General features: G+C 31.3%; 1 protein-coding gene and 1 long non-coding RNA gene across 6 annotated transcripts in view; one reads left to right on the forward strand and one right to left on the reverse strand.

The window, feature by feature from the left end:
• The first annotated feature begins 51 nt into the window (after positions 1-51).
• LOC127735392 (dynactin subunit 1-like) overlaps positions 52-27,454 on the forward strand; it is a 69,641-nt gene continuing 42,238 nt past the window's right edge. For 3 of the 5 annotated variants that reach the window (XM_052245556.1, XM_052245559.1, XM_052245558.1), the window contains exons 1-9: positions 52-148; positions 1,409-1,516; positions 2,101-2,216; positions 7,024-7,159; positions 7,491-7,678; positions 8,576-8,608; positions 11,836-12,153; positions 12,571-12,642; positions 27,260-27,367. In XM_052245556.1, the coding sequence (XP_052101516.1) occupies positions 1,414-1,516; positions 2,101-2,216; positions 7,024-7,159; positions 7,491-7,678; positions 8,576-8,608; positions 11,836-12,153; positions 12,571-12,642; positions 27,260-27,367 (1,074 nt within the window). In that variant the 5' untranslated portion in view covers positions 52-148; positions 1,409-1,413. Of the gene's footprint in view, positions 149-1,405; positions 1,517-2,100; positions 2,217-7,023; positions 7,160-7,490; positions 7,679-8,575; positions 8,609-11,835; positions 12,154-12,570; positions 12,643-27,259; positions 27,368-27,454 lie in introns of all 5 variants that reach the window. The other 2 variants (XM_052245557.1, XM_052245560.1) reach the window with 2 other exon arrangements.
• LOC127735411 (uncharacterized) lies at positions 13,790-20,903 on the reverse strand. Its single transcript, XR_007998397.1, has 5 exons — positions 20,808-20,903; positions 18,573-18,700; positions 17,049-17,196; positions 16,044-16,127; positions 13,790-13,975 (listed from the first exon to the last, which is right to left on the reverse strand). It is a non-coding gene; the product is annotated as an uncharacterized LOC127735411 (long non-coding RNA).

The following is a 27,454-nucleotide window of genomic DNA, read 5'->3' on the forward strand; positions in this document are numbered from 1 at the left end:
AATAGGCTTACGAAATTGAAGTTGATATATTTTCTGTTTGATGTAAGCGGTCTTACAATAAATTATGAGCAATGCAAGATGTGACATCTGAGGTGTTTGATCAATGATTATCAGCACCACACATTCTATGAATAGCTTGCATATATAGGTCAGTATAGTTAATTAAACAATATTTTTCTGCAACAGACCACAACAAACAAGCCATAGGATGCTCACCAATATTCACTTGTCAGACAGTGCAGTCAGATCTCAGACATGTCTTATTTTTCTCTTTTGACTCATAGAGGTCTTAACTTGTTTATTACATGGGTTGTCTTCCTTTTTTGTAAAACAAAATACGACTTTAACAAGTCGATTAAAGCCAATTAATATTAACTTGTAGATTTTCTGTGTTGTCATCCCCGCCCGCCCCTCTGAAATTGTCTAGGCCTGATTTTTGTTTTGTTTTTAAAATTTTACATTTCAGGATTTTGTTTATTTCCCATAAATTTGTAAATCCGATGATGATAAATATAACAAACATTCATTAATAACCTTCGGTAACTGCAGGTAGTACCTGCCTCATATCAACCTTTATTACAATGTCCTTATTTTTCTTAATAAATCTATTATAAATGTAACCTGAAGTGCAAGGAAGTTTTACTAACCAAAATATTTTTGTTTTAATATGGTAAATGTACATGTACATGTAGCACCTGTCTCATATTATTAGTACATGTGACTTAAAGTTAACAAATTTTGGTAACTTATCCACATGAAGGCTAGGCAAATCAGTGCACATTTATTTCCTCCAAATGGCTGTTTCGGTGTTGTAGAATATTCCTTTTCGACCTGTCTTGGGCAAGACAATGTATTTTCTGTGCTTACAAGGCCAGAATATTCATTTCCAACATTTCCCCTAACAGAATATGAAATAGTCTTCACCCAAAGTTCCCATGAAACTCAAATTTAGAACATCTAAATGCATTGTGAAAAGTCTTGGAAATTTTGCATGAAACGAAATTATCAATGCTGCTACCAGTAAAGGAAACCATGTTTTAAAATCCTGAGAGTAAACATGGTAAAGGACAATCGTAAGACTTCTATCGCCTGTCCTGTTGTTGAAAGTCTTTCATTAGTGGTATAGACCAAAATCATTCCTTCTACCATTATGATTCCTTCAGGAAAAAGTCTCATTATTTACAACACAATTGCAAGAGTAAAGATAACAATTTCAGTAGATTTTATGGTAATAAATATTGATATTGAACATATTTTTTTTTCAATTACTTTCATCTCATTTAAAGTTTGTTATTATTGAGTTATTTTGCATGACATAATTTCTCAATTTTCATACTCAGTATTTATGTTTTATGTATTTGTTAGTGTACCTTATACATGACTGAAGTATATACATTATGATTAGTAGGAAATATGGCGGATGAAAAACCCATTAAGGTTGGAACTAGAGTGGAAGTAGTTGGCAAGGGAGTTGTTGGTAAAGTTGCATATATTGGTTCTACTTTGTTTTCCAGTGGTAAGTTTGCTATTTTTAACACAAATATTAAATCCCCAAAGATAATGTTTTTCTTGTACAAAAATTTAGTTCTCTATTGTACAGTGCTTACTTTATCATGTTTATATTTAGTAGAAGAAATAGTGATGTTGGTTATCATACATTGTACATTTGATTGATGTTCAGATGAAACTTACCTCTCTCCCATGTTAGGGTTGACAAACATGATTGACCTGACCACATTCTTTATGTGGCTGTCCAAAGTCAGGAGCCAAGCTGTGGTTGTTTTGGTTGCTGTCTGCCATAGTAGTTTTTTCTTTTCAACCACATTTCTTTCATTTGGTCAATAAATATATTGACCAATAAAAATGTGCAAATATGTTAGTGTAGTCACTGTAGTGTGACAGTGTTCTGCATTTGGGAAATTGATTGACATTATAAATTTGTGATGTGTTAATGAAGCATCATATTTTTATCTTAGGGTAGAAGATTTATGTTATTTGTGTGATGTGTTTATAAAGTATTAAATTTTTATCTTAGGGAAATGGATTGGTGATATTTGTGTGATGTATTTATATACATGTAGTATTACATTTTTATCTTAGGGAAATGGATTGGTGTTATTTGTGATGGAGCTAAAGGTAAAAACAATGGTACAGTACAAGGAAAGACTTATTTCACCTGTGAAGATAACCATGGAATATTTGTAAGACAGTCACAGGTAAAAACATTATCATAGCATTGGAAAGCATAATATGTAAATTTAATTAAGGCTATAATTTTCAGGATTTATAGTGTAAAGTTTGAACTGTTTATACTGGAAAAATACATATAATCTAATGAGGAAAAACAAATAAGTTGATAAGATGATTATTTTTCAGTCATCCACTGTGTCATATCTTGGGACTCTTATCAGTGGTACCAGAATTATGCTAGTTCATTTTTTTTAATGATGTATTGTTTCTTAGCCAGTTACACTTAATACACATACATAAGCTGTATATTTAATGGGGAAATTTAATATGCTGTATAAAGATGCTAAAAGTTATTTTAATTTTGTGAAAAAAAAATCCCTATTTATATTTTAATAAGAAACTGGTGTGACTTATACATGTATGATACCATCTTTTTGATGCAAGAATTGAACTGTTTCATTTAAGTTTAATAATAAGATTTTGCACTGTAGTTACGACGTCAGGTTTGTAATCCTTAAACAATATTGTGAGGCATCTTTGCTATTATTGCCATTGCTGTATAAAAATTATCAAATTTAGTTAATGAAAAGCTTGTCAGTGCTTACTGCTCATTCAGTTTAGTATATTTAAGAGAAAAAAAATCATGAAGTTGGATAAATATTAGGAAAAAAATAATAACTATTGATATATATAATATATTTACAAAAAAAACTACTGTAATATTTAATTTGTTATTGAAGGAACTGATGTTTATAATGGTAAATTTAGATGTATTCTGAAGGGTCAAAATTACAAGAAGATATTAAAAAAGATAGTAACTTGTCTTTTCTACATTTTATCATAGGCAATCCAAACTGTTGACATGATATAAATATAAATTTTAATTTTCATTTTGCTGAATCCTGATATAATAATATATATATAACTATTTTGTTATTCTCACTGTTGATTTTATTTACAAAGGGGCATGTACATATTACAACATGTACTAGTTGTTTGTATATTCATATAATTTTATTTTTAATTTATTCAAATGTTTCTTTTTTCCCTTGATACTGAAAAATATATTGAAGTGTTATAACTATATAGAATTCACCAAGAATTTTGGACCGACATTTCTATAATTTTATGTTAGAATCTGAACAGAAATAATGTTTGCCTCACCCTGCATGGTCATGGAGCTTTCTGACACTGCCTCAGTCTAATTTAAATAGTTTGTCTTCTGATAATTATGACAAATTTTGTCTTCTTTTTTTCAATTGCTTAGAATTTTAAGTCTGCTTGTTTTTTAAGTTCAGAATTTTTAGCTCACATGGCCTTTTGCTATTGCCATCACTTGGCGTCTGTCATTGTTGTGCGATAACTTTCACATTTTCATCACTTAAACTTGGAACCAATGTTGGATGGAAGATCCTCTACAAATAGTCCTCATTTGAAGAATGTGTGCTGGAGGCAACCTTCCATTATGAATGGCCTATTTTCAATAATCTTTTCTGAAAAAAACACGGTGAAATGTTTCAAAATTTAACATGATTGGGAGACTCTAAACATGATGCCCATCAAGTGTTGATTAGGTGGCAAATAGTTCCTATTGAAACCCTTATTGAAATAAAATTTCATCATTTTCTCTGAAACTACATGGTCAATTTAAACCAAACCTGGAAGAAATGATGTATGTAAGGTCCACTACAAACTTTTTTTTATACCCTTGCTTTAAAAAGGGGGGTATGTAGTGATGCACATATGTGTCCAAGATTTCCAAAGATTTGGTGAAATGGTACTTTATTTATCATTTGAAACTAAACTTTGATGGATGGACATGTGCATTACTACATGTATATACCTGATAGGCAGAAGAATAATAAACTTGACATCAATGATGTATAAAGATATCATTATAAACTATTTTCATATAGCTCTGATTGAACAAAAAGCATAGCCATTTGAGTCAATCATTGGTTCCGATTTGTCAATTTTCAAATGTCTTCTGAAACTACGAGGTGAAATATTTTGTAGTAAGCATTTCAAAATTATTTTTAACCAGATTTTCGAAAGAAAAATCGGTTATTGATTTGGAGATTTACGGAGGGCGGGCAGGTGTACGGCCAGGCGGCTGCCAAACAGTATCTGTTCATTAACATGAAAACGCTTTGACGAAATCTTTTCAAATTTAGATATGTTGTTTCCTGTGACTAAATAAAGGTCAAGTTCAATTTTCACGATTTTAGCTGTTCTCGTTGTTGAGTTGTAAACCTTTCAGTAGCAAAAGTGATTCTTATTAAATGATTTTGAGTTATTTCCCTTTGAACAGAAATGGTGTAATTAATAAGTAATTTCTATGTCATTTGGTCTCGTTTTTTTGTTTGAGTTATTTCACTTTGAACAGAAATGGTGTAAATTATAAGTCTATCAATGATTGTATCTGTTCAATTGATTTTAGCCAGGAGTTGTCAAAAATTTCTCTATAACTATTTTTTTTAAAGTTGTGTGTTTTGAAGGTAGATGTCACAGGTGTTATGTGGTATTTTCTTTTTGTTGTGTGTGTTAATATTTAATTTTTACTTGATCCTGTTAGGGGTCCAGATTTGCAAATATTTTTTACTTGACCCTGTTTGGGGGTCCAGATTTGCAAATATCATTTTCATTAGATAATAATCTATTTTTATTATTCCTATAAAACTACACACAATTTGTATAATAGATTTTCACAATTAACTAAATATACATATTTGTACATGTATTTGGATTAGGACAATGTATTTACTATTAATTTATTCATACAATAATTTCCACCTTTTATCAAGATAACTAACATGTGGTAATTATCTACTAACAAAATTATACATGTAATTGGAGTGGCAGATTTATTTTTTATTTTGGGCCCAGTTTTCAAGTTGGTCCAAATCGGGGTCCAAAATTAAACTGTTGATTTCAACATAAATTGAATATATATATATATATATAGGGTTCTTTCAAATGCTGAATCTAAACCTGTATTTAAATTTTGGATTTTTGGGCCCAGTTTTCAAGTTGGTCCAAATCAGGGTCCAAAATTAAACTTTGTTTGATTCAACAAAAATTGAATTTATGGGGTTCTTTAAAATGCTGAATCTAACCATGTATTTAGAGATTTTGGATTTTGGGCTCCTTTATCAAATTGGTCTACATTGAGGTCCAAAGGGTCCTAAATTAAACTTTTGTTTGATTTCATCAAAAATTGAATTCTTGGGGTTCTTTGATCATGTTGATATGCTGATTCTAACAATGTACTTAGATTTTGGATATTGGACCATAATAGGTAAATGTCCACTTTCAAATTTTCAGTTCTTTGACCACATTCATTTTGTGTCTCAAACCTATGCTGTGTCGAATATTCAATCTCAATCCAAATTCAGAGCTGTTTTAAGCTTAAATGTTGTGTCCATACTTGCTCAACTGTTCAGGGTTTGACCTCTGCAGGAAAATCAGGTTTGCTGCCACTCTGACAGCCCCTTGATCAAAATATATTGGAAATTTAAAGATTTATAATAAGGAGACAGGCTGCAAGACTTGTTACTGTTTTTATAATTTGTATGCCCCCGCCGTAGCAGAGGGGGCTTTAAGTTTTACCCTTGTCTGTCACATCCATCGTGTACATCCCCAAAATTGGTATATGTTATCTACCTTTAGTTTGCCACAACCAAATGTTATAAAACTTATACACAATGCTTATTACTACAAAACATAGATCAAATTCTAGATTGGGTGGTGTCACTTTTACCATTCAGGAGTTATGCCCCTTTATAAACATAAAAATTGCTGAATTTTTAGTTTCCGTTTTTTATCTTTAGTTTGCCTCAACCAAATGTTATGAAACTTATATACAATGCTTATTACCACATAACACAGATCAAGTTTGAAATTGGGTGACATCTCCTTTTAACGGTTTTCGAGTTATGCCCCTTTATAAATGGAAAAATTGCTAAATCTGTTGTTACCGTTCTCTAACTTTAGTTTGCCTCAACCAAATGTTATTGAACAATGAGAGCACTCAAACCTGCAAGCAATTTCTAATGACAACATGTAGAAATATATGTCATTAACTTTAAAAGAAAAGAAAATGTCATTAATCAGAACATTGACTCGTGCATATTTACAAGCGGGGTCAAGGCATCTGCGGCCAATAGACACATTCTCCATTTATTTTCAAACAAAGTAATTTAGGTGTGAGATTCAGGCAACTTAGAGTTTCTAGTTGATTTGTTATTATTTCAAGCTAGAGGTCAATAGGTGGTGACTGTATTAAATTAATGAAGATTGATCTGAATAGGGAAAACAGAGAATGAGTATAGTTAAGCTAGAGGTTTGGGAGAAACCAGTTTAATACACATATCTGTACATCCTGTATTAGTTCTAGTTATCTCTGACCTTTATTGTTGACCTTTAAGAAAAATCTATGGATTTGAAATTTAATGATTTTAAGACAAATTCAAGAACATTTTTCACTAATTTTATGTGCTTTATTAACTAATGTTCACCTATTTTGAAAGAATTCATTCAGTTATATTTCAGATAATAAAAGAGATAAATGCATTATTTTTTCTATTTTCAGTTTAAAGTTCAACAAAAATTTTACTAAAATCTGTGACATTGCCCATTTACTGTAATCATATATAACTTTACCTTAAAAACAGCAAACACAAATAACTACCAGAATTTAATGTAGGTATCAAATCATTTATAATGAGCAGTCTCAACTTACACCATAATTACAAAATTTAATATGTCTGAAAGTTATGGTCAATATTTTAGAATGTTATTCATATTTTATAGGCAGTATTTTGAATATTACAGATAGTCTCAATTGATGATGATAATAGTAAGTCTTCAGCACCTGAGCCTCATCAGACTCCTGCAAAGCCTGCTTCAACTGGTATACCCAAGTCAGCACGCAAATCTGGTCTTCGGCCTCCTAGTTATGCTGGCAAAAGTAAGAAATGAAATACAAATTGTGTAAATTGGATTTAAAAAAGAATGATAAAATAAGTAATTCAAGAATTCAAATATAGAAAAATATCCAATGATTGACAGAACTACTCATTATTTCAGGAATGTGTGTAGTACATGAATTAATTATCAATATTGATCAGTCACAAAAATTTTTTTTTTTTACAACAAAGTAAAAGTATTTTAATCAGTGTAGTTCAATCTTATTTACATTAAGATTAGTTAATTGTTGAAGATGATCTTAACCAAAGACTATAAAAAATTGAATTTGTTTGTGCTTAGTTTTATGAATGAGTTGTGCTTTATAATTAAAGGCAATGAAAATTTAGCTGAGGCAACCCCAAAGAGAGCACCAAGTGTACCATCTGACTTGTCTAGTGTAGGACAGACTCCTAGTTTAAGTAAAGATAAACCTGGTTCTATGACAAGATTACCACAGCGTGGTCATGGTGGTAGTAAAGAGACATTGTCAGCTGCTGAAAAACCATCAGAATTACCTAAGGTAATCTTGTAATATAATTATGATCATGAAATTTGTGGAAATAGTCAGTTTTTATTATTCAAGAAAAGATTGATAAATATAAAGGTATAGAATAAGAATTTAGTAGGTTTACAGTTAATTTCTTAAGTCAAGAATTTAAAGCTGATTTACAGGCTATTCCAGGACATGTGAAATAAAAAATGCATTTCATCAGATAATGACAGATAAACAAAACACATGCTGTAAGGTTCTTTGAAAGTATGTGTCCGTAGTCTTAATAAAAACATGAAGTTTATATTCATGTATTTCAATGTCAGTTTGTCTTTTTTTTATTGATAAATTTGTACTACATAAACCTTCATTTAATTAAAATGACCAAACTTCCAGCTTGATGGATGTGCTTTTATTGTTTTTATGTTAGTTTTAGCTTGAGCAGCTAACTATTTGCATGTATTTCAAAAAATATGAGAGAATTTTTGTAAAAATTCATACAGAAACAAATGATTTTCTTATTGTCTTCTATATTTTAGTATAAGATTTAGGTATAGCACATACATGTTAAGTTTTAATTCTTCTCTGTACTATTGGGTAAACTTGATGTTTCATTAAGATTTTGGAATAGGTTTAAAATTTGAATTTATGTGGGAACTTTTGCTCCATGTTAAAATCCTCACTGATTTTGAGATGAAGAACAACAATAAAAGTCTTGTTTCTTGGAATTTTTGTTTTTACCATTGGGAATTATGATTTCTTTGTCATGAATTAAATACACCATATCCTTCCTTTTCCATTATTTAAATGTAGAAAAACTCAAAATCTGTACTTATGCTATCTTGTTGCAATTGAATGTCCTCGTGAATGCATGTTACAATCTTGTAATCGAGTGATTTTGTAAAGTTTATTTTGTTCGTGTAATAGATGGGTATGTACAGATCACCTGCAATGTATAAGGTAATTTGTGTGCAAGTACCTTTAATCTGTATTCTTCTGTGTTGTATTCAGGTAACCAATAATACTGTCAACTGTATTACTGTGGATTCATTATTATTCGTGGGATACCAGATTTCGTGGGTACAAGTAAACCACAAATTAAAATGTTCAATAAAGTACAAATTTTCTGTATATAAGCTTTTTTGAAGACTTTTGTAGAACCACAAAATCAAATATCCAAGAAAATTCAACTTACTCTTAATCCACGAAAATTGGTACTCACGAAAATGAATGAATACCAAGTAAAAACAAAGGTTGAAATGCTTTCATTATAAGAAGACTAAAAAAATTATGAAATTGTGCATTGTTTGAAGTAATGCATATGTTCCTGAATGCATCACATCTTATTAACTAACTATAATACCAGATGAAACTATACTGCATGGATTTGAGAATCATAACTTTGATATAGAATTATGACATTAGCATGGTTTCACCACAAACTCCCTTGGATGTTGTTAACAGCACCGAATAATAATAAATATAGTTAAATAACAATAACTAACTTTGACCTTTTTGGATTGTTTCAATTCTTATAGATCCTTGGCTTTCAAATATTTGGCTTTGTGTGTTCCTGATGAATGTAAATCCAGAAAAGCTTTGGACAAATGATATTTATAATGTCTTGTATTCAATTTTTGGAGAGCACCTTACTCTTTTTCCTTTTCTTTGAGAAAAATTAATGACCTGGAAAATAAACTATGGTTGAAATGATTTAATCCACACATAAGTGAAATTGTTAACTACTTGTACAATGTTAGTTAAGTTTTCATGTTCATTCATGGATTTGAAAGTAGAAATGCCGTCAGTTAAGATTTTATTGTCGAGCCTGCAACTTTTGCTGCAGAAAGCTCGACATAGGGATAGTGATCCTGCGGCTATGGCGGCGGCGGCATTACCTACTTCTTAAAAGCTTTATATTTTAGAACCTAGAAGACCTGAATGCTTCATACTTTGCATATAGATGCCTTATGTTACGAAGTTTCTGTCTGTCATATGTCCATTGTCCTTGACCTCATTTTCATGGTTCAGTTACTACTTGAAAAAAAAGTCAACATTTTTTGTAATGTTAATTTCTTTCTTATTATGAGTAATAGGATAACTATATTTAATATGTGCGTACCTTGCAAGGTCCTCATGCCCGTCAGACAATTTTCATTTGACCTCGACCTCATTTCATGGATCAGTGAACAAGGTTAAGTTTTCGTGGTCCTGTCCATATATCAGATACTATAAGCAGTAGGTCTAAAATAAAATTGTGAATGGGAATGGGGAATATGTCAAAGAGACAACAACTCGACCAAAGAGCAGACAACAGCCGAAGGCCACCAATGGGTCTTCAACGCAGCGAGAAAATCCCACACCCAGAGGTGGTCCTCAGCTGGCCCCTAAATAAAATTGTGTACTAGTTCAGTGAAAATGGAGGTCATACTAAACTCCAAAACATATAAATGAACTAAATTTAAAAATAAACAAGACTAACAAAGGCCAGAGGCTCCTGACTTGGGACAGGCGCAAAAATGCTATATTTGGTATATGGAATGATTGTAAGGTGTACATGTCCAACTGGTAGGTGTCATCTGACCTTGACCTCATTTTCATGGTTCAGAGGTCAAAGATTAATTTTTGAGTTTTGGTCTTTTTTTCTAATACTATATGCAATAGGTCAACTATATTTGGTGTATGGAAATATTTTATGATGTACATGTCAGTCTCACAGGTTTTATTTGACCTTGACCTCATTTTCATGGTTCATTTCTCATTTCTCAGTGTTAAGTTTTTGTGTTTGGTCTGTTTTTATTCAACTATAAGCAATAGATCAACTATATTTGTTGTATGGAAGGATTGTAAGGTGTATATGTCTGTCTAGCAGGTATCATCTGACCTTGACCTCATTTTCATGGTTCATTGGTCAATGTTAAGTTTTTATGGTTTTGTTTGTTTCTTAGATACTATAAACAATAGGTCAACTATATTTAATGCATACATTGATTGTAAGGTGTACATGTCTGTCTGGCATGGTTCATCTGACCTTGGCCACATTTTGATGGTTCATCGGTCAATGTTAAGTTTTCTTGGTTAAAACTGTTTCTTAGAAACTATAAGCAAGAGGTCAACTATGTTTGGTTTATTGAATGATTGTAAGGTGTACATGTATTTCTTGTTTGGTTTATCTGACCTTGACCTCATTTTCTTGGATCATGTTAAGTTTATGTGTTACTTGTAGTAAAGCTTTATATTTAGGACTATCAACATAAAATCAATGGTTAGTAAAGAAGGCGAGACATTTCAGCGTGTGCACTCTTGTTGACAATTGTACAAAAGATACTTTTTTGGAAATGAACTTAAGCTTAAAGAAGACCTGTAAAAATCTTGAATAACTCTATTTCTGTTCATTATGAGTTGCCATAATTTTCATATCTATTTGATTCTCTACAATAGAGGAATATTTTAAGATAACAAAAGTAGATGCTATTAAATTTTATAATATTTTAGAAGTGCTGTGCAAGTTATATACACTGTGTTTAAATATTTACAAATATTGCTAAATGCTTAGAGTATAGTTATCATTAAATAATTCAAAATTCCACTTGTTGAAATAAACTGTCCATTTTTTGTAAAAACCTTATTTTTGTGATATACCAAGTTTGATAATTTTACTCTCGATACTTTTATAAGCTTATACCGTACAGTTTTGTAATCAGTAGGTTTTAAGTATTTTATTGGCAATAACATATTAACATATACAAATATAGACATTTTATTTTTAATAGTTCTATTTCAAAACATTTATTACTGACAAGAGGTTTTGAGTTTTCTTCAAAAGATTTTTACTTTTCAAGTTTTTTGGCAAGTGTTAACTTTGTGATATCATGGATATAGTAGAATTTGATATGGCAAGTGTTAACTTTGTGAAGTAGTAGAATTTAATATGGCAAGTGATAACTTTGTGATGCAGTAGAATTTGATATGGCAAGTACTACTTTTGTGATGTAGCAAATAAACCATTCATTGATTTTAATCCATTTACCATTAATAGCATGATGTAAAATGTTTAAGCTGTTTTGGAATTTAGCTGTCAATACTTGTCTCATGGTAACATTTTAATTTCATGCAGTAGTATTAGGTAAATAACATCAAGCATGGTATGTATAACTTTTATTACATTCTTCAATTTATTCTTTCAGCAAATGACGAAAGAGTCCAAGAGGTTAAGTCTTTCTTCAGAGAAAGTTGTCATGGATACAGGTAGAATGGCCATGTCAATGGAAGGTAGCATTTCTGATACTAAACGACCGAGCATTACGCCCGATGATTCAAAACGTATGAGTCTGAGTATGTCAACAGAGGGCAGTCTAACAAACATCCAGCAACTGCAGGAAATAGAAGGATTAAAGGCCGAGATTAAAGACCTTAATGAAAAGCTAGAGACCTTGAAAATTAAGCGTGGAGATGATAAAACAAAGCTTAAAGAGTTTGAAAAAGTCAAAATACAGTTACAGCAGGTAAGGTTTTTTAGAAAGGAGGAATAAATATATAGAATTTTATGCACATGTAATTACAAAAATGGACATTGAACCAATTTTTCAATCAACATGATTTAATTTTGCAAATTGATACTCTTAACAAGCCTTTTATATGCAAATGTAAGATAAGGACTGTCTGCATTTGGTTAAACAGGTTGAAAATCAAAACTATAAACAAGCCCAGTCTGTTTCAAGTGAAAGAGACTTACATATCCAGTGAATGACTCAATGTTACCCAGTCACTGAGCTTGATTGACCTATAAGTGTTCATATAATTTAATTTTTTTATGTATTTAATTTTTAATTGTATATTGGCATTGAAATGTGATACATGTAATGTGATAGTGTTAATTTTATAAATTTCATATTAATAACTCAATTCTCTGTATATTAAAGCTGCAAGAGTACAAAGTTAAAGCCCAAGAATTGCACAAAGAAACACAACAACAACTGCAAGCTGCAAAGAAGGTAAGAAAATTTAAAACATTATACAACAAATGTATACAGCTTTTCACAAAAAATCTTAAGAGTAAGATTGATCGTAAGTTACACTGAATTGTTCATGATTTAAAACTGATTTTTATCATAGGATGTTTTTATGCCATTGCCACTAGGTGACTGGGCATTAAGTTTTACTCTTGTCCGTCAGTACGCCCCAAATTGATTTTCTTTTTAACTTTAGTTTGCCTCAACCAATTGTTATGAAACTTACACAGGCAATTTTTTCCAACGTGATTTTAACATGGGAATCATGTGATATTCACGTTGTCCACACCACGTGAGTAAAACGTGAAACGAGCAGAAACGTAATATTCACGTTGTGAGCACAACATGAAATAAACATTCGTCACACGTGATTTTCACGTTGTATATAAATCCACATAATATCAACGTGATAATACAACGTGATATTCACGTTAAATATAAAGCCACGTGATATAAACGTGATAATACAACAAGACTTTTATGTGAAGCAGCCTCTTGGAAAAATGAAATATTGTCTTTGTTGCACTCATTGACATATCATTTTTTGTTCTTGGTCATCTCTATTTGAAGATGTTTCTCTGGTTCTTTATGGTAAAGTACTGTAAAAGTGGGTTATACATCAATAAATTGTCTTATATTGATTATCAGTTACCTCATATGCATGTTTTATTTACCTGTTATCATCCTGAATATGTATGTAATATTTGCGGCTGGATGTTTAGCATCCATTAAAACTTATATATATATATATATATATATATATATAAATCCAAATCTTATTAAAACCATGAGACTATTTCTACATGTTTGAAACCTTTCGAATCTTCCTGTTAGTATTTCTTTTTTTGTTTGTTTGAAATTCTTGCTTTATAATCGAGTTTGTTTGACAATTCATAAAAAATTTAAAAGTATGGATACCAATGTCAAAGTCAGCTACATTTTAAATTTATACAATGTTTGAAAAGAAGTCGAATTCGAAATTGCACAACAAATAATGCAAAACCAAATGTATACCAAACAACAATTCAATACAGACTAGCTATTTTACAATGTTCATTCTACAAGAGTTGTGTCCCTTGCAGGTTTACCATGACAAATTTAAAAATAATCAGCTTATGATTAAAAAATTGTCCCTAACAGAGGCATATGTTACCAAATGTTAAAAAAAACAAAACACTTTCCACATTAAATTCAATTATATTTATATTTAAGAATATTCTAAACAGTTAACATTTGAAAAGTTACTGAAATAGTAACAAATAATATTTGATTGTTCTGTCTTCTAAATGCTCCACTCTTTTGAAAGTTTCTTCATCTGAAAGGATAAAAAAAAGAATTTTATTTACTGTTATAATATTATCTTATTTAAGCATACATAATGAAAGCTTTATTTTACTTCTAATATGAGTGTTGCTTTTGCTTTGTAAACAACAATGTGATAAAATTCTCAATATATCTATACTATAGTTTACAACCCTAGTGAACATTATTATTATATACATATGCACTTTCATGGATCTACAATCTGTCATTTCCTGTATCTTGGCATTGCACCAGGTCATGTTTTTCTCTGATTGTTTATGATGTCTTTACACTAAATCCATTGGATGTTGGATGTGTACTGATTGATAATTTACTCTTAGATGCATTTTTTTTAAAGTTGTTATTGGCTTTGAACTAGCTGTCAGTATCTGCACTCTCAGATTTGTACTCAGTGTCTTTTTGTTGTTGGGATGTACAAGTACCCGTCCACGTCCACTCTGTGTTTTTGTTGTATGTATTTCTATTTGTATCCATCTAATGAGTTCAGCCTTTTTCAACTGATTTTTTTAGTTCGTTCTAATGTTGTGCTGTTACACCGCTGTCCCAGATTAGGGGAGGGTTGAAATCCCCCCCCCCCCAACATGTTTAACCCTGCCACATTCTGTATGTATGTGCCTGTCCCAAGTCAGGAGCCTGTAGTTAAGTGGTTGTTGTTTGTTGTTACATATTTGTTTTTTTCGTTAATTTTTTTTGTACATTAATCAGGCCGTTAGTTTTCTGGTTTGAATTGTTTTACATTTGTGATTTATAGCTGACTATGCAGTATGGGCTTTGCTCATTGTTGAAGGCCGTACGGTGACCTATAGCTCTTAATTTCTGTGGCATTTGGTTTCTTGTGGAGGGTTGTTTCATTGGCAATCATACCACATCTTTTTTATATGTATCATAACCAATGTGGTGATTTCCCTGTGTAAAATTGAAATGAAAACTAGACAAAGTGACTCCACTCTGAAGTAACTGTATTATAACAAAGTCAATGTAGGACTTTCTTTGAGATATTATTGTGTCTGGGAGACACAATTGATGCCCCCGCAGATGCAAAGTGTTATTTTAAAATAACTATAACATTTATCCGCTTACACCCAAAAAATGACAAAGTTCAACTATCTCCCAAAAGAGCAAATATTAATAAAAATCAAAACCCTGACCACATGCACACCTTCAATGTATGTACAAACAGCCAGCAAAGTGAAAAATTCCTAGCATTCAAACTGTAGGAGGAGTTATCTGGAAACGCACCCCTAGATCTAGCTTTTTCAAGGCAAGACAAAAATAATAATGTAGCTAATGTAGAAAAAACAAACACACAACAGTACGCACAGTAAAACTCAGTTTAAGAGAAGTCCGAGTCCGATGTCAGAATAGGAAACAAAAGAAAATAAACAAAATCACAATAATACATAAATAACAACAGACTACTAGCAGTTACTGACATGCCAGCTCCAGACCTCAATTAAACTAATTGAAAGATTATGTCTTCATCATATGAATATCAGGCACAATCCTTCTACCCCTCTTGATTATTAAAATCTACTATTCAAATGTCATTTAATTGCATCAACATGATAATCTATGATGAAGGTTTCATATATTGATAAATAAAAAAAAACTTTAACCAAAGACTGAACTATAAATATAGCCGACTATACATTATTGATTTTTCTCATTGTTAAAGGCTCTATGGTTGCCCGTTATTGCTTACATCCACTTTATTTGAACTTTGGTGGATAGTTGTCTCATTGGCAATATCATACCTCATCTCCTCATTTTAATATTTCTATTGATTATCACCAGTTTAATTCGCCCTTTCAGAATCTAAATAAATGCATTCTGTTCTGGGTAATATTTTCGAAAGCGTACACCAAAACGTTGTGATTGGTTTAAAAAGTTCTAAACAATAGAAATTCAACCAATGACGTAATGTTATTTTCATTTTGGTGTACGAACAATTAGATTACCCATAATCCTCTGGATTCTGAAAAAGGCGAATTATTTCTTAATTGTTCTTCCTTTGTTTAATTTGTACAATATACAAATAAGATATTAATGTATTTACTTACAAGTTCAACTATCAACAAAAAATCTTTCTTTTAAAGTCTGACTTGAATAGTGAAGGTGTAGCCTAGATCTGTTTTACTATGAAGCTGTAAATTTAAAAAAAAATAACATCAATATGTGCTTAGGAACAGGATCAAACAAAGCAATAACGAGAAGAAAGGCATACATACATCTGGAAGTCTTAAAAGATTTTTTTTAGATCTCAATCCTTTGAGCCTCCTATTTAAATCTGGGTCAATGAATTAAGAAATTGTTCATAAAATGAAAATAAGCCAAGAAAATGTTTTACTAAGGGCTATCAAAAAGTATAGTATACAGTTTTTATAAACAAAATGAAATTCTAGATATTCCTCAAGGTTCTGAGCATCAGTTTCAGATTGCTGTTCAATTTTTATGTCAAAATCTTTTAAACTATTGTTGCTGTCAACATGGTCAAATCTACAATTACCGGACTGTCATAACTTTATATTTTAATTTGAATGAGCTGTCAATAAGACAATATATGAATTACTGAAACTCTAATATTCAATTATTATAATATAATTGACAATATATTATTATCTACTTGAAAAGTAATGTTTGATGAGATTATAATCTTAATTTCAGGCATGCAAGTATAGAAATAACCTGCAGTATGAAGGATTTAATCAATATTTGGTTATGTTTTGTAACATCATTTTTGAACAATAAAGCCAAAAAATGTATACACTTATTTGCTGTCTCCTGGCAGAAAGATAGGGTAGATAGATAAAATAATTGTATTTTTTATTTTTATTTTATCTAAATTATTAATATACTATATACAACATGTTCTGAACTTAAATGGTGCTTTACCAAACAAATTTTGACTTTTACCAGTACTTTACAACAACAAAAAGCCAGAAAATACGCAAGTAAATTGAAAGGGAGACAAAAAAAAAAGAAGTTTATCATATTCTGACCTAAACATCAAACTTTATTTTAGTATACTTGATAAGGAAACATTTCTTGTTTTACTATTAAATTACCTTCAGCTTAATAACTTGATTACAACCAAAATACTACAAACTTCTGTAACCAAATGTGATTCTCTGAAGCACTGCTAAAGTATCATGTCCTTTATCCATCTTATATATATACATGACAGTATATATTTGCCTCCAATTCAGATTTTTTCTGGAAAAATAAATATTCAAATAAATGTACATGAACATGAACTTTAGTCCACATATTATGCCTCCTTCTACTGACTGACAAACAAATGTCACATAATTATCTTTAGTAATGTTAATAATATGAACAGTATATACATGTAACATGTTATCATTAAAGATTAACATCATTGCATAGGAATTTTTTGCTGAGTGACTTAAATATTTCTTTGTGTGTATGTATAAAACTTTCATTTTTTCTTTCTGTATTTTACATTCCTTTTGTTGTGTGATATTTAATTAATTTTGTATATATATATTTATTATATCTCTATTATATGGGGCCAACTTGGACGAGTAGTCTAAGTAGTCGAACTTCTGTATCACCAGCCAGTCAACACTAAGGTTGTGAGTTCAAATCCCGCAAGTGGCAAGTGAACTTAACTCCCAATCGTAATTGACTAGGATTGTCAGTTTTCCTACCAAAGGTCATCGTTCTCTCCAGCTTCCTCCATCAATAAAAACTGGATGCCACAAAATAGCACCATAGTGTTAAAAGTGGCGCTAAACATTAATCATGCAATATCTCAATTATGAGAAAATAAAGACATCAATGAATCAATAAATGTCCATTAGTTTGTTTTTTTTAATTATTAGCATTAACAGTAGTTTTTTTGGTATAATGATTCCAATTATGCAAGTTAATTGTACAGTGTGTTAAAAATTTAATAAACAGCTGCGATAGGACTGCACGATTACAAGCCCTCCAAATTCATATCAATTTGTTTAATGTATAAAATGAAATGTTGTAGAATCAGACATGATTTTATAAGTCATTTTTTATTTTTTATTTTTTTAACGGTAACAATGACAAATGAATGAGTTGCATCTGATGTCATGCCAAATAGTCATATTATATTGGGGTGGTTGTAATTTCCTTAGAATTTCTTTAGAAACATACTTCATTAAGTAAAATAAATTTTTATATTACGGGTGGTTGGTGTAAAAAAAGACCCTATTAGATAATTCCTGAATAGCTCCAAGATATATCTATTGTTCATGTTGTTTAGTCACTTCTTAGGTACATTTGTATATGTACCGTATATATGGTTACACATTTAAATGGATATTCGATTCTTATCACCTTTTACATTTGATTTATCAATTTTTGTATGCATTACATAACGTCCTTCAGTTGTCCAGTGGCAAATATTTAATGCTAACATTCAGAACATTTTGTTCTGCAAAGTTACTTAAATATCATATGTAGCATTAATGTACAACAAATTATATCTATTCTTCCTCTGCACATATGCTGTAAGCCAAAAGGCATGTTGTTCTTTTTAAAGCACACTGTTTTGTTAAATGCATTACATTTAATAGAATGGAAATAGTGCATACATATATGTTGGAACTTTGCTGAATTGTCCTGGTAACGTTGAACTGGACATCTACCCCTGTCATTTTCTTTCTCATGTCTGGAATTTTCAAACAGATCCTCCATACTTCGTTCATGTCCTGCTTATTATCTGTCATATAGAAAAAAGAAATGCATAAATTTTAAGTATTTTTTTTTACACACACAGTTATTGTCATAGTCTGTCAAACTTTAAATTAGAACATTACAGTGAACTACCAAAATTGTGTGGTAAATATTAATAAGTGGAACAATGAAAGGTAATTGCCTGATAATTAACGCAAGTGTCATTCTATGATCATGAACAATCTTGACATATATTTAACTGGTGAAATAAAATGAGTTATGTGGTGAATGTCTATGAGACATGTGAAGTTTATATACCACTCCAGACAGATAAGTGTAAGTGATCAATACATGTAGGTCCTCAGTACCTGCAGCTGAATGTTAAAAAGCCCCTATTTATTTATTGAAGTCTTGTAAAAATCAAAACCCACATATATTTATGTCTAAGGATGTTCGTTCCTCATGTTTTTGAGTCTTTGCCAGATATTCAGAATCCTCTGGCTTTATCCATGATATTCTGACATTAAAAAAAATCCCAATTAGGGTGCAATCAACAGTTTTTTTCTATGACGTCATATTTTAAGGGACCATGCCTAAGTGACCCTTAGTGGTGGAATGGTTAATAAAGATACTTGTATAAAACTAGATATTACTGGAATCAGAATTTTCTCTAGTTTATATTGAAATAAAAATATACTGTACTTTTAATATAGTAAAAAAGTTCTATCCAGAGAAAATGGGGAAAAAGTTGCCTAATCTGAACATAAAAAACCTGAAATCAGGTCATGTGCATACCCATGTAAACATGATACAGGCACATTTCCCATAATCAAAACTGTATGAAATTCACAGGTTTTTACCTGGCCTTTAATAAAAATCTTGTTTCAGGGTACGGTTTCCTGCTTCGAAAAGAGCTACAGGGGCTGCAAATAAGTTTTCAATTTTCACTGCCAAAAAAACAGGATGTTTACAGTGTTGTCTCCCCTCAAAACATGAATATTTAATCTAATTTTTAAAATTATTTTAATCATTCAACCTGTTTAATTTGAAAGCTAATTAACTAATTTTTACAATCGAATACAAAAAACATGATACTTTTTCACCAATTATATGAATAAAAAGGGATTTCCCTCCACGGTTATTTTTAGTCAGGGAATAACCCCTAGTTTTTTATACGAAACTGTTTATAGCACCCTTATGCCTCTACTTTTCTTTTCATAATTTTATTTTGAATAGATATATAAATATAAAATAATTTATCTATAAATACTAACTTCAGTTCTCTTTTATATTTGTGAAGTAAATCAGAGACATTATATATGACAACATGTATGATGTGTCTCTGAGTCAGTCTGAGTAAAATTGAGAATGGAAATGGGGAATATGTCAAAGAGACAACAACCCAACAAAGAGCAGATAACAGCCGAAGGCCATCAATGGGTCTTTAATGAAGCCAGAAAATCCCGCACCCCGAGGTGGGCCTCAGCTGGCCCCTCCATAATAATGTGTACTAATTCAGTAATTGAGTAATTCAGTGAAAATGGACGTCACACTAAACTCCAAAACATATAAATGAACTAAAATTTAAAAACATACAAGACTAACAAAGGTAAGAGGCTCCTGACTTAGGAGAGGCAAAAAAATGCGGCATTGTTAAACATGTTTTGTGAGATCTCAGGCTCAGCCCTCCCCCTATAAGCTATACCTCTAGCCAATGTAGAATAAAGAAACACACAGCAATACGCACAATAAAACTCAGTTTAAAACTTAAAAGAAGATATTTATTTTTTACAGAGATTAAATTATATACAAAATGTTAGTGCCTGTGGTAATTTCTTTCAAAAGTTGGGTATTAGTGTGGTCATTTGGTCTTCATGATTAACTCATAAAAATGATTTAAATCATACGGCCCAGGCATGTATAAATGTTGTCAGGACAGTAAAATTTTAATGAAAAAGGACTCACAAGTCACAAACCATAGGCCCTAAATGATTTAAATTTAAACTTTAAAGGAATTTGAAAGTTTATGACGGGTTTTTCCAATTTTCAGGCAGTCAAGTGTTTTATGAAGACTGTATTTGTTCAGGGAATGGTACGTTTTAATCAACTATTGTACACATACCTTCATAAAGGGGTTGTGAAATAAAATATACCTGTTATATCTTCAAGAGTATCTGCATTACTTTCCATTGCCACTACTGTGGTGTCAAAATTGGTGTCGTCCAAATGTGTCGTCTTAGACGCTCGTTTCTGTGAACCGTACAGGATAATTCTCTGAGAGACGAAGCACATCAATTCTCATTTAAACTGAATTTACCGATTGTATTTCATGTTTAAATATTCAAATAATTAATTAAATTAAATATTTAAATTATATCAAGGTACCAGCTGGATAACAAAACAATGTTAATAAATTGATTCCGCTTCTGGGTTACACACCGATTCCGAAATTTTTCAAGGTGCGCGGTATTTCCCGCGGTTATTTTTGGCAAGCAATCTCCTTGTCAATGACAATGTGATACCAGTCCATATGAAACTGACAGAGTCTGTGTACTGTACAATGACGGAACTGTAGAAGTAAACAAAAGTTCTGTCTCGGTTCTACTGTACTGTGTACTTGTGACTTTAATAATATGCAGTGCAGGTAAGTTCGATAAAATTACAATTTTTTTCTGATTTTTTTTACCCTAAGGCTAGACTAAAGTTTGGGTCCTACTAAAAAGCGCCCGGGAGTGCCCGGGTGAAGAAAAAGCGCCCGGGGAAAAGAAAAAGCGCCCGGGGAAGAAAAAAAAGCGCCCGGGGAAAAGAAAAGGCGCCCGGGGAAAATATATAGATATTGTTTTGGCATGAGACAACTTTGTGTCGATGAAATAAGTTATGCACATTGATTTTTTTTTAATTTTAGACAAGTATTTTGCAAATTCAGATAATAGACAATAGATAAAAGTTTAGAAAGCATGTGACTTCACTATTGTCCAGTTATTTTGCTGTCTTTTATTATATGACAAAGGAGACAGTGAATTCAAATGCTTCATATGAACCAGATATCGCTTTTTCTTATATTATATATTTTAAAGCTAAAATGTTATTATAAATATAGATTTCCGGTATTTTCTTTATAGGACCAAGAATCTCTCACCATTCTCGTTCATATTGTATCGTTATAACAGCAGTTTAAATGGTCCAAGTGTACCGCCAACTTCTCTTCGCTGTACTCAGCTTCGGTGATTGTGGGTAGCATTTCCTTTTCTCTTTTACTGCAAAATCGTCGGTAATTAAATCCCTTTTCACCAGCCTGAAAGTAATCAATTTCTTTATAAATACGAGATATGAAATACACACAAATGATTTTGTATATCAACGATTGTGGTTAATCGGATTACCGTAATCGGCGTGTCGTGTGTACAGTTAATGATTGTTAATTAGTCTTATCTTATTATATATATATATGATTGTTAAAAATGAAAACGGGGGTAGAATAATGAAATATTAAAATTCCATAAGCGTACCTTTTGACTGAACAAAAAGTTTTATTATTTTCTCTCTATTATTTATATAATATATTACAAATCTCACCTCTGTCAATCGTAATAAAGCTGATGTGTATGTGTATTCATCTGACTGGTCATGGGAAAAACACCCTTTGCATGAATAATTCACATTTTTGTCTCTGAGGAACATCTCAAAGTCTGCCAATTCCAGCAACAACACTATCTACACACTTTAGATGTAGCATCGTACATATCCCCAGTTATATTAAGGACATAACAAGCAGTGATTATTTTTTTTTATTCAGGAAAACATTTATTGTTATAAAATATTATTATTTTATTCTCCCGGGCACTTTTTTTTCTTCCTCGGGCGCTTTTTCTTTTCCCCGGGCGCTTTTTCTTTTCCCGGGCGCTCCCGGGCGCTTTTTAGTAGGACCGTAAAGTTTAGTTAAAACAGCGCCAACAAAAGGGGGCATTGACTGCCTAAGATTAAGCCCACAAAAGGGGGGGGGGGGGGGGGGCTGCACATTAAATCTGTCTCTGATATTAGTGCAGGTTAACATTAGGGGAATGACACGCTTTTGGGTTGTGGGATGTCGAGGTTAAAAAAAAGGGATTTTTTATATTGGGGGTGAAATAGTGGAGATGTGGGATTTAGTTGGATTCTTCAATCTTTGTCTTGATGACAGGATAAGTCTCTTCTCTTGTTAAACGATATTTTTAGTTGTAATTTCTCCTTAATTTGTACTTCAGGGGGTTAAATCTAATTGATGATATCATGTCAGTCAGCTTTGAACAGCTATGTTTTATTTTATGTTTAGCCAGAGACATATATGTGTATATATGTCTCTGGTTTAGCTTACACATTTATGACATTACTACAAACTTAAGCTACATGTAAACAAATAATTAAGAGTAATATTTCTATTGTGTAATAAATAATACCAATATAAAAATGAAAGATTTTTTTCCATCAATTGAATAATTTGATATGTTTTTAGGGATACAGCAAGTTCCCAAGTTCTTAGTTAATGAACAGAGGAAATTGTTGAGGAGCTCATTGGGGAAAAAAATGAAATTAACAAAGGAAATGTACTTTTTCAATAACACATGAATAAGGAGAAGAAGTAAAAGCAGCAGGTATTATATACTTATTTTATACTTGATTAACTTGGCTGTAACGGTCAAACGATTGAGATAAATAAATGAAAAGAAATGTCGTCTATATTTCAATGAATCAGCACCTGAACAAACAACAAAACCAGTAGAGGCATCTTTTGGTTAAAACAAAGACTTCAATATACATTGTAAGTGTCAATACAAATGTAAAAAAAATAGGATGTGGTAAGATTGCCAATGAGACACTCTCTTCAAGAGACCAAATGATACAGACATTAACAACTATAGGTCACTGTATGGCCTTCAACAATGAGTAAAACCTATACTGCATAGACAGCTATAAAAGGCTACTAAATGACAAATGTAAAACAATTCAAATTTGATTGTCTCTGCTCCTGAATATTATGTACCGGGTACATGTAAACGAGATTACCAAAGATCGGTCTTTAGCAGATATCCTGAAATGACTAAAAGGTTAAAGATATAAATAAAGGCTACATATTAGCTTGTCCAGGCAGCCTCATTATCTAAGGAGACCAAGAGAACTTGTATTATTGTTTTTGTCCCGACAATCTGACCGTCACAAAATTTTCTTCAGAATTACTGTAAACTTTGTATCAGGCATGCATTGATTTTGTCTTTCTTCAGTGTTACTGTAAACTTTGTATTGAGTCTTGTCATTGTACATATATATTCAAATATATAAATGTCTAAGCAGTTTCTTATTTCATTGGGTATGGTAATATATTTTGGATTCAACCTTCAAAACTTCAATTTTCATCCTCATTTGCCTTTTCATCACTTCTTCCTTCAAATCCAATAAATGTAGTTTTTATTGTCGAGCCTGCGACTTTAGTCACTGAAAGCTCGACATAGGGATAGTGATCCGGCTGTGGCGGTGGCGGCCTCAACTAACTTCTTAAAAGCTTTATATTTTAGAAGGTGGAAGACCTGGATGCTTCATACTTTGTATATAGATGCCTTATGTTACGAGGTTTCCGTCTGTCACATGTCCATTGTCCTTGACCTCATTTTCATGGTTCAGTGACTACTTGAAAAAAAGTTAAGATTTTTTGTAATGTTAATTTCTCTCTTATTATGAGTAATAGGATAACTATATTTGGTATGTGCGTACCTTGCAAGGTCCTCATGTCCCTCAGACAGTTTTCACTTGACCTCGACCTCATTTCATGGATCAGTGAACAAGGTTAAGTTTTAGTGGTCAAGTCCATATCTCAGATACTATAAGCAAAAGGTCTAGTATATTTGGTGTATGGAATGATTGTAAGGTGTACATGTCCAACTGGCAGGTGTCATCTGACCTTGACCTCATTTTCATGGTTCAGTGGTCAAAGTTAAATTTTTGAGTTTTGGTCTTTTTTTCTAATACTATATGCAATAGGTCAACTATATTTGGTGTATGGAAATATTTTATTATGTACATATCAGTCTTGCAGGTTTGATTTGACCTTGACCTCATTTTCATGGTTCATTGTTCAGTGTTAAGTTTTTGTGTTTTTGTCCGTTCTTTAACTATAAGCAATAGGTCAACTATATTTGTTGTATGGAAGGACTGTAAGCTGTACATATCTGCCTAGCATGGTTCATCTGACCATGACCTCATTTTCATGGTTCATTGGTCAATGTTTAGTTTTCTTGGTTAAGTCTGTTTTTAGAAACTGTTAGCAATAGCTATAGGTTAACTATATTTAGTGTATTGAATGATTGTAAGGTGTACAAATGTACATACTACATGTATTTGTATTTCTCGTTTGGTTTATATGACCTTGACCTCATTTTCTTGGATCATGTTAAGTTTATGTGATAGTTGTAGTTCAGCTTTGTATTTAGGACTATCAACATAATATCAATCATTGTCAATGGTTAGTAAAAAAGGCGAGACATTTCAGGGTGTGCACTCTTGATTTTATAATATACATGATATATTTATACAGTCGCAAATTTAAGTTAATGTATCTTTATGACACCACAAGGTTCCATACCTCAAAAGGAAGGTTGGATTGATTTTGGGGGTTATGGCCTTAACCATATTAACAGTTTAGGCATTAGGGGCCAAAAATAACACTTTGTTTATTCTTTGTACATGTATAAACTGCTTTTTTCTTGACCAATTTCAATTGTGTTTAATTCAAAGTCTTTATTTTATTTTTTCAAACCTTGTTACTTGTATATAGATTTGGCCTCCTTTTTAAAATAGGTCCACATTGAGGTCCCTAGGGTACAAATTTAAACTTTGTCGTTTGAAGACATATAAAGTTTAATTATTTATTGGTTCTATGATATGAGATATCTAACTGTTAAGTTAAAATTTTAATTTTGTGCCCCGTTTTTAAATTGGTCCCCATTAAGAAGCAAAGGGTCCAAAAGTAAACTTTGTTTGATTTCAACAAAAATTGAATTTTTGAGGTTCTTTGATATGCTGAATCTTATCGTTTAGTTAGATTTCTGATTTTGGGCCCCATTTTCAAATTGGTCTATATACCTCTGTGGTCAGTCATATCAAGCTGAGCCTTGCATTTTATTTTCAAATTGGTTAACTTATACTCATGTTAGATTTAAATAATTTTGTATGTATGCATACTCAATTTAATATAATATTATTATCCTATTGTATACAGAAGTAAAACTTGTGTCTGATCCTATTTAAGTCAATTGTTCGAATAAAATAATCATAAACTAAAACATTCATATGATGTAGTTTTGCATCTTCTATTTAGAGCTTGTTCAGTACCAGTAGAATTCAACAACAAAATTAATAAGCTATTATTACAATTTCTTTGTTCTTACTACTTTTCTTATGTTTGCAGGGAAAATTGACAGAGTGAAACATCTTCTATGAATAAAAAGAGGAAATAAGTGTCTGCAGCAGTAAATCATTATAACAACAAGACTGTGAAAAGAAGATATCAGAACATGAAATGAGTTTTATTTCAGTTAAAAAGACTTGTTACAGAATATACCTCTTCTGATTCTAATGAAAACCATTGTCAACTTGAAGTAAAGGAAGATTTTATAAAATAGAACAGGGAATAAAGGAAGACTCAATCATTTAGAGCATAACAAAGCACAATGTATATTTCTAATTAGTCTGTTAATTCAGAATAACCCATGTGAAGGAATAATTCAGAATAACCCATGTGAAGGAATTATATTATATAGTAAACAACATACAATACACTTACAACTTCAATTTTTGCAATTGGTGATATTTTATGTTGTACTAAGGTAAAATTTATATAACAGATGCATTACCTTAAATATTCACTGAATACATGAAAATCCAACATAGCCATTGCAAAAATAACTTGCACTTACATGTACATATGTTATTCATGTGATATTAATATGAAATTCACATCACAATCATGTGAAAATATAGATGTGAAATAACACAACTTTTACACGTTAAAATAATGTGAAAAAATCTAAATGTGAAATTAACACAATATTTACACATTAAAATCACGTTTAAAAATTTACGTGTGAAATTAACACAATATTTACACGTTAATATCACGTTAAAAAATTTACATGTGAAAATAACGTTACGATTAAACGTGAATATCACGTGAGCAGATTAAAACGTGATTATCACGTGAGAATCTTGTGTGTGTCAAATACAGGTGATATAAACGTTTAAACGGTGTGATACACACGTGGAAATAACGTAGTTTTCACGTTATGAGCACAAACGTTAAACACACGTTGGAAAAAATTGCCTGTGTACACTTAATGCTTATTACCACCAAGCACAGATATAAAGTCCGAATTTGGGTAGTGTCATTTTCCGTCATTCTTGAGTTATTACCCTTTTCAAATGGAAAAATTGATGAATTTGTCGTTTCTGCACTCTAACTTTACTCTGCCTCAACCAAATGTCATCCTGAAGACTTTCAACATAAAATTTGATTATAATCTATAAAGCTGGCAAGATATTTTATGATTTTTACTCTTGTTTCTTTTTTCAAATGTAGGAAGCTAAAGATGTGCAGGAGAGCTTTGATGCCTATAAAGATGAAATGTCAGACTTATCAGAAACAGTGGAAATTGCTACGCTTGATAAAGAAATGGCTGAAGAAAAAGTAAGTTTGGAAATTTAATGTCAGAAAAGAGTTTACTGTAGTACATGTATAAAACAAAGACAATCAAACCCAATAGTTTCATGATCA

Source organism: Mytilus californianus, unplaced genomic scaffold (genome assembly GCF_021869535.1).
Source record: "Mytilus californianus isolate M0D057914Y unplaced genomic scaffold, xbMytCali1.0.p SCAF_3, whole genome shotgun sequence".
Taxonomy (NCBI): domain Eukaryota; kingdom Metazoa; phylum Mollusca; class Bivalvia; order Mytilida; family Mytilidae; genus Mytilus; species Mytilus californianus.